This window comes from Poecilia latipinna, unplaced genomic scaffold (assembly GCF_001443285.1).
Source record: "Poecilia latipinna isolate Pla-1442-1.1 unplaced genomic scaffold, P_latipinna-1.0 Scaffold3246, whole genome shotgun sequence".
Taxonomy (NCBI): domain Eukaryota; kingdom Metazoa; phylum Chordata; class Actinopteri; order Cyprinodontiformes; family Poeciliidae; genus Poecilia; species Poecilia latipinna.
The window spans coordinates 30,244-39,184 of NW_015115862.1; the positions used below are offsets into that span (position 1 = coordinate 30,244).

Sequence of the window (8,941 nt, forward strand, 5' to 3'; positions counted from 1 at the left end):
CTTTGAACTAATAAATTAAAAACATTGTCCTTTGAGTTTCTTTTTTGCATCCATTTTGTAGCTCTGTGGCTTTTATAGCCGCCCCCGGCCCTGACGACATGATGGTCACAAGGCACAATTTCTGCAGAAAAAAAAAACAAAAAAAAAAACACATTCTCGTACTCTTATTTTCTCATCAGCAAGCTATATTTATGTTCACCCCTCAGAAAAATTCCCACTCTCTTGAATCAATCCCAGAAAGAGCACTTGTGACCGAGAGTTGCTCTTGACATATAAAAGTTGAGCAACTTGCCAACAGATAACGTCCAAATTAAAGGGATGAGAGAGTTTGGTGAAGGCTTGTGCGATCTGTGCTGTCACCTGTGTGCTGTAAGCCACGTTTAAGCAGGAAAATTGTCACATGGACGTTAATGAAGAGCATCAAATTAGTCACGAATGTGAACCTGGTTTGATCAAAGTAGACTATTTACACACACTCTACAATTACTGGAGCTCAAGGTGAAAAAGGAAAACGGCAAAACGGCTTAAAATAAACGAGTCTTCTTTCATTTTCTCAACGTCCTTCATAGGATAAACTTGAAACCTCGCGCTGCACAGCTTGTACCAATTCCAGTTGTTTTAAACTTTATAAATCTTGTTTTGGGGCTGGAAGATAGGGAAGCTGATGGCACCATTACCTTAAAATCCCGCTCTTTCTGCATGCAGTGGGTTTCTCACTGGGTAGTCCAAAACGACGACTAGTAGGTTAGTTAGCCTCTCTTAAATTAGGTATGCATGTGTGCCCTGTAAAATATCCGAGCCGCATTTAGTTGTGTCTACTGTCTTCTATTCTTTAAGTCAAATAAATTTAGTGAGTTTTAGATTTTGAACCTAAATGTGTGAGTTTTTGAAAGATAATTGTGTTAACTTTTTATTAATCCTATCAAACCCCCCAGAGCTGAATAAACCAGAGTTTTTAGGTCAGCTCTTAAAAACACTGAAAAAAGAAAAAGACTGGAGTGGGAACTATTTCCCAGTGTGCTTAGCAGCATGTTTTTGTGTCCTGTGTTGCACCGTGTGTGAGACGGAAATGTGTTACATTGATCTGACTCTTGTGTGTTATTAAGGCAACTGTTTATTTCAATGCAACTTGAGGATAATGTGCTGTTGACAGTAAATGTTTTTGAACAGAATCCATTGTGATGTTTAATACAATCCATTGTCAGATCAGAAATCTTAACATTTTAAAGTATTTAAAGTAAAATAAGTAGTTATTTTTCATTTAATAATGTGAGTGAAAATAATAAAGAAGTGTGTGCTCTTTATCAAGATCAAGGCAGTTTCCTTTTCTTGCACATAATTATTTGGTTTAAATTGCAGCGTTACTTTAATTAAAAGTCACAATTCAAGAATAATTAATTTAAAAAACAATGTTTAGACAAGTTGTGTCTTTTAGTTAAATCAACTTCACGAACTTTAATTTCTGAGTTGAAACCATGACAAATGTCTTGCTGACTTTGCATTTTCAAGGCAGCAGGTGGACTTTCATTTTCAAGTTAAACCACCTTCAAATGTTTTATCATGTGTGTGTGTGTGTGTGTGTGTGTGTGTGTGTGTGTGTGTGTGTGTGTGTATCTTTCCCATGTCAAAGAGTAGCTAAGAGAAACATGCCTCTGTCACACACAATGTCCGTCTTCCAGGGAAGAAGGATGCAATACATAAAAACAATGATTCCTCAATATTATTTCCTTCCACTGAGTGAATGTGCGCATATTGAAAGCTGGATTTATTTATTGTTTTTATTTCCAGTGTAAGATTAAGTTACTGCAAATTTCCACATTTAGTCCTTCTTCTTCTCATGCAGAGGTTTGTAGACGTTCTAAATAAACTCTAATTTATGTCTTGTGAGGTTTAGAAAGAGCGTGGTCTGTGAACAGGCAGACCCGTTGGGTCAGCGAGAGTTTATACACTAATTAGAGCGGAATCCTGTCATCCCACCACACAGAGGCCAAGTTCATTCAGGAGTAATTTAATTGCATACTTCATGCCCAAAGTTTTCTTGCTCCAATGGCTACATTGTACGCAGAGGACCCCCTCGCCACCACCTTTTATACGACGACCTTGGAGGTTGCAAACTGTTTTTATGCATAATTACAGTGAAACAGGAACACTTAGACAAAAATCACCCAAGAAACACATTCACTACACCATAGAAATTTGCATAAGTTGTTTTTATTCATAGTTATCGTCCTTTTATATTTCTTATCTCGTTTTTTTGTTTAATTTTTTTTTGTTTGTTTTTTTTTAGATTTTTGTTGAAGTGGACATCCTGTAAAGCCAAGCTCGAAGCCCTTGGCTGAGTTGTTCTCTGAGCTGAAAAGATAGAGGGAAGAGTGGGGAGGCATCTTCCTCTTCTGTCTCTCGCTCTCTCTTTATGTCACGGACAGTATCCCAACTCAACCTTTATTTTCACTTGTTTGAACAAAGAGTGTACCTTACAGTATATTTACATCATAGCGACTGACAATTTCCACTTAGATAACGTAAGGAAGATTGAACTTTCAAGATTTCTTTTATGATTTAAATTCTTGTTCTTCTTTGATCCACTTTGTCCTCACATAATGACCTTAAAGAGAGTGTTTTCTTGTCATTACATCATTGTAATCTTCTTGGTCATCAACATAACATTTTTATATTCATATATCTCTTTTTCAATAGATTCCTCTCTGAGAACTGTACAATCGTACACAGTGTTTGACTTTTATATATATTTTTTGGGAATATATTATTTAAACCCGAGGAAAAAAAAGAAACATAATCCCAAAGAAAATACATATTAGTATCCCAAAGTAACAAAATCATGCATGTTTTAATGTATTTCCCATAAAAACAAAATGAAAAAAAAGAAAAGAAAAAGAAAAGTATGGGATCTGGTTTTATTTACAAACTGATCTTGGCACGGTTTTTGTTGTCTCTTGCTGGACTCTTGGAATGGTCATAAACACGATTTTTACTTTTCTGAGTGGGACATACCTCAGGAATTTTAAGTCAGTGACCTGCGATAAAGAGCAAGTATGAAAGACTTTTTTTTATTTTTAAAGCACATAAATATTGAAGAAAGATGAGGGAGGAAAAAGAAGGACATAAGAGGGTCAAGCAGAGGAAAGAACAGAAATAAGGTGCCTTGCAAAATGTGTTTTTACCTCCTGCGTTTCACTTTTTTTTTTCCACTTACAGCCACAGTTGTGTGTTTTATTAGGATTTTGTTTGACAAAACAAGACAAAGTAGTGCCCAATAATGTTGGTGGTTCTCAAATTTTACAAACCGACTTCTGAAAAGTGTGACTTGGATTCATATTCACCCTATTTACTCTGATGCCACTAAATAAAATTGCTAAAGTAATTTAACTTATTAGGCCATTAGAACCAGTTTCAGTGATGTGTAATTCACAGTGTTCTGCTAACATGTCCTACTTTAACTTACATATAAAATGTTTAATATTTTAGGACCAGCTGACTATGTGAGAATGAAATGTCAATGGCTGTCTGATAATTATTAGCTGAACTGATTAGTAGAATAAGAAATCTCTGACTAATGGGATTAAATTAAACAATTGTGTATTGCATTCATTACTTGAATGACTTCTTATCTTACTCTATTTAACTTGGAGGTATCCAAGATAGTGGGGCTGAACACATAAAGTTGAAAACCAAGCATCAATTTTCTCAATTATGCACTGCTCTGTGCTGATCCGTCACTCAAAAACATAATGACATACATTTGAAGTTTGTGGTTGCAATGTGACAAAAAAAAAGTTGAAAAGTTCAAGAGGCAGCTGAACTTTTGCAAGGCACTGCTGTGTGCTGAAAACAAGTTTCACCTATTTTATTTTTTGTTTTTGTTTTAGGTCGTGGCAGTTTCCTTTTTGACAGCAATCCTGTGACATCATATCAGCTGACTTTTGTTCCCCTTCAGAAACGCAGATCAAAGGGGAACGCCTCATCAGGTACACTCGCTGTATCCTATATGTGAAGACTGCCCCCCTCCCACAGCCCCCCACCCAAAGAAACAGCATTGATTTGTCAAGATTATATATCATAACGCAGCATTAATTGACTCAGGCAAATAATAGAAAGGGGGAAAAGAAACTGCCAGTACACACTTTGGATCTCACCCTTAGGTTTGACAAGAGTAGTCTTGAATTTTCCAGTGTCACTCTGTCAAAGGAGAGTTGACCCAAATACCTTGTGTGTGAACAAACCATAAAGATGTTTGTGTGTGTTTATGTGTGGTGTCTCTGCATACTTAAATTCAGTGCAAACACATAGGGTAAAAACTCCCACCTCAACCACGGCCCGGCAGCTCTGTTGACTCAACAGCATTGTCCAACCCGACCGACTTAACACAGATTTTTATCTCCAGTTCTCTCCTGCAAAATCCTCGAAAGCAGACAGACTAACACATTGCCCTCCGGTGGGGGGGGGGGCAAACTGCTTCTGAGCTGCCTGCATTTCTCCCGCTGCAAAAACCCACCTGAACCCACCTCCCATCCAGTGTCAGGTCCTAGCATAGCCCAATATACTTGAGATTGTTCTGGATGATCACGTCCGTGACGGCATCGAACACAAACTGGATGTTGCTGGTGTCGGTGGCACAGGTGAAGTGCGAATAGATCTCCTTGGTCTCCTTGTTGCGGTTGAGGTCCTCGAACTGCCGCTGCACGTAGACGGCCGCCTCTTCGTAGGTGTTCTGGCCTTTGTAGTCTGGGAAGCACACTGTCAAGGGAATGCGTTTAATCTTCTCAGCCAGCAAGTCCTTCTTGTTGAGGAAGAGAATGAGCGATGTGTTGGTGAACCAGTTGTTGTTGCAGATGGAGTCGAACAGACGCAAGCTCTCGGCCATGCGGCTCTGTGTGGGCACAGAAACACGAAACCTTAAGAACAAGGAAAAGGTAAGTTTCATAGCTAAATAAAGTTTTTGTTCTAATCGACACAGTTTGTAATCTTCAGTGGGTTTTGACAAAATCAGACACAAAAGGCTTCAACAGAGTGTCGGGATGAAAACAAAAAGAAAACACCCTCGCACGTCAGAGACATCTGCTTGACCAACCAAATGTACAAATCGCCTGTTGTGTCAACAGAGATTTAAGACCAAGATAAACCAAGGCCTCAGGTTGAACTCTCATTCTCTCCTGTGAAACAGTCAATTACATCTTTAAGCACATTCTGCATGTCAGGTATTGTGAAATGATCAGCTAAAGAGGACGTGTTATTTAATATTTTCACAGCTGATGCTGTGAAGCAGATAACCTGAATGGACTGTGTGAACAGAAGATAAAAAGAGAAAGGTTCACCTTCATAGAGCCTATGTGCAGTTTTATTTTTGTAAAAATAAGTTTGAATGTACATGTTCATGACACCTGCAAATATTACTTAGGACCTTTAAAATTAACAACAGTGTTTTGTTGTTTTTTTTATCTGAGGAACTTTAAGTGACCACAGTTCAATGCTGCATTAGTAAGCAACTTTGTTTTAGAACAAACTAAAAATTACATTGAAAGTTATTGAATTAACTTTTGCTTTCAGTCTAAACAGCATAAAATGTGGTTGAGCCTATAAGTTAAAAAGTAAAACTTGCTTTTTTTTTCTGGGCTACATAAGGACTAGGTTCAGTCATTCTCAAATGGTTGTAAAAAAAATACCTGATATCAAGAGTAGGATGCTTTTTACCTTTACCTTAAATCTTTAATCCAACATATTAAGCATATTAAGCAACGTTTTATTCCTGCTATGAATTCTCTCGGTGAAAAATATAAAAGTGCACAAAATAAAAAGGAAGAAAACACTTCAGATTTTTTTTTGCCGTTCTTTGATTTTCGTTTGGACCTTTATGTGAATTACTGATATAACACAAGTTCTAACTTTACATTATTTCTATTTGGGTTTTTGCAGCCAAGCAGCTCCAGGCATTAACGACGCACAGCTATAAACTATTACAAATATGAAATTAGTAGTTTGTTTTGTTGCAGCCAAAGAGATAGCTAAGTATATCATTTTGTATTTTAAAAGCATCTCATTCTGCTATTCTACATATTTGTGGAGGATCACAATGCAGGGAGAAAAGCATCGCCAAAAGGAGTTACATGTAGAAAAATAGCTAAGATGGCCTATCAACTTGGATGTGTGATTGTGATGAAGTATAATTTCCTGCACAAAAGGTTTTAATTGGTCCTTTCCCAGTCAACAAGCCAAATTCATCTCCATTTTCAGATCCTGTGCAGCTCTTCCCCTTTTGTGATTTGATTGGCAGTAGACCGCAATCGTTGATTGGCCAGTGGATCTACGTCACTGGACGAGCGAGGACGGTCGTTACAGACTCCTCAAACAACAACATTTTAACCACCGTCATCAGTCCGCAAGATGGCAAGCTGCAAGCTGCAAACTGAAAATTCCACGGTCAGATCTTGAGGTCAAAATCTTTTTATCAATTGTGGCAGAAGAGTTCACACCGCATCAGCTGGACAGAGCAACCCACAAAGGGGAAAAATATCAAGAGATTTCTGAGAAACTGGCTGAACAACATGTGCAAAGTGACATCACTGGTGCATCAACCACCTCCTGAACACACACTTTCCCACATATAGAGAGGAGCACTCTGCCAATGGAGACACACCCAACTTGACTGGAACCCCTTAAGTTTTCTTTATACTCTGTGTTTGCTATGTGAGCTATTAGCTATAAACAACTTTGACACATTTCCATGTCTCTCTCATTTGATTCAATAAGCAACCAAATAGTTTGCAGAGGCAAACAGATTCCCACGTCTATCGTGGAGTATTTTAACCCTACGATCTGTCGGTTGTGTGGGAGCATGCACACATGCACGCCTTGGGGAGAATCTGTGCATCCTGCACTCATGTGATGTTGAATGTATAAGGGAAAACAGAAGAATAGAAAGTTGATCTGTTCATGGCAGCTGCTGGCATGTGGCGACTAGCCAGCAGCTTGTGACTGGGAAGATGTCAGATGGAGGACTGCTGTTTTGAAAGGTTACAGAAACAACATGCTCTAAGCAAATCACAAGATCTGCACTGCTTGGAAAAAAAAAAGTGGAAAGAAAGAGAGATGCTGATTATTCAATGGCGTAAGCGCAATATTTTTGGACTGAAGGATTCAATTTTGAGAAAACAGGTGAGCGAAACCTTTACATATGTATCAGAAAACTAAATTACAGAAGACACTGAAGGCTGAGAAGACAAATGTAATGACAACACAGCTTTATAATGAATTCTCTGAGGTTTGCATACATCTCACCTGCTACAGAAGTCTTAACTCCTGTTGCATAAATCCAGATTTTTTTAGCCTTAGAGGCTAACAGCTAATGTGATACTGTATATCCCAATACAAAGTGGACATCTATGACTTTCAAACAACACTAGTCTCAAGATGTAACTGTGGTTTACGCAAATGATTTTCTGAAACCTTAAAACATTTAAAATAGATAAAAAGATTGAATCTAGATTGCATACTTTTGCTCACACTGATCACTCAAAATGCTTCCAAGCTAAATTCTTATTCACTAAGCTGCACGTACTATAAATGTCATCTGAAAACTCTAAATATTTGCTTGCCTGTCTCTTTGTTTCTGATGTTGAATCTGGTTCATGTCTACTGAGCAACATGCTGGTAGAATGCTGTCAGGAAAGAAAGTTGATGTTTATTACACCGGTAGGATCTTCAACCCAAATACCCAACGATCAGTTGCTCCTTGTTGTTATTAACATCTCAGGTTCTTGCAGTCCACAACGAATATTTTAAAGGCTAGGACATAAAACTTCATATTCTCCGTCTTCCTGTAGTAGATTTGCTTTTGCACCTATTCACAAATATATTTTCCCCATGTAAGGAAAATTTTGAATAACTTGAAATCTTCTAGGACATTTTAGGTCGTTTTAGTTCTTCTTTCAAAACTGTGGAAACTGCGGACTGGGCCCTAAACATTGTGTACAGCACAAAATGCTGTCGGGCTGCTTGACCTCGCTCTTCCTCTTTCCTGGGTGTCAAAACATGACTGCAACTGCTTTGGGACTACAGCAGGAGACAGCCAGCTGAGCCCAGGGAGGCTCTCGTCTCTTCTGCTGGCCACTTCACACTTGTGCTGAAAGATTTCTTAATGGGGAGTGCAAGGAAAAGGTTAGCTGGGGGAAGGCAGGAGCTCTAATGCATGCAGCTCCTCCTTTCTTTGTTTCAAACACCAACAACTGATGCAGACTGGCTCATGTACAAAAGCACAGGCAAACGCAGTGGATTAAATTAGGTCTAAGTATTAATGAGGAGGTCCACCACAATGTCCCTGCTTTGTTTCCATAAATGAAAAAAAAAAAAAAAGTTTAAACGTGTGGCCACACCAGCATGATTCATCAAGGTTCATTTTCACAGCGCCTTATGAGGCCAGGCCTCTTTGCATTTAGCAGCAAACTCGTTGTACCTGAGAGCTGCATTATTTAGGATTTGCCATCTTTCTTCTGCCCCTTTTTTTAAATTAGTAATGTCTCAACATGCGGCAGCCACACTGCAGAACCCAGAGATGAAATCACACGAAATTTTAAATCAGAATTATTTTCGAAGTATTTTTTATTTTTTTTTATAAAATCTAATCTTTTTGTCTGACATTTGCATGTTTACGGTTCCGCTGAGACTTACAGACAATAATCCTCTGAGCCGTGCATGTGCCTTACCTTGATTTGGGATTGCATAAGAGGAAGGTCATGACATCTCCTCTAAAGGACAAACTAATAAAAGATTATGGAGGATGACAGACAAAATGTACCGAGATAGCTTTGTAGGTGAAAGCAATGACATGAAACCTGTAATGCTGTTTTTTTTTTTTTTTTCTTTTCTGGGGGGGGGGGGGCGGCCCGGTTTGTCTCCTGTAACTGAACAAAGCCATTTTTTATTAATC

The 8,941-nt window shown here is 38.4% G+C and overlaps 1 protein-coding gene across 1 annotated transcript; it reads right to left on the minus strand.

Annotated features, from left to right (window-relative positions):
* Nucleotides 1-4,317: 4,317 nt before the first annotated feature.
* Nucleotides 4,318-4,922, minus strand: LOC106940484 (guanine nucleotide-binding protein G(z) subunit alpha). The gene has a single exon (XM_015023245.1). It carries the CDS (start codon nt 4,880-4,882, stop codon nt 4,544-4,546), a length of 339 nt encoding a protein of 112 aa, XP_014878731.1. The 5' UTR covers nt 4,883-4,922; the 3' UTR covers nt 4,318-4,543.
* Between the last annotated feature and the right edge of the window lie 4,019 nt (nt 4,923-8,941).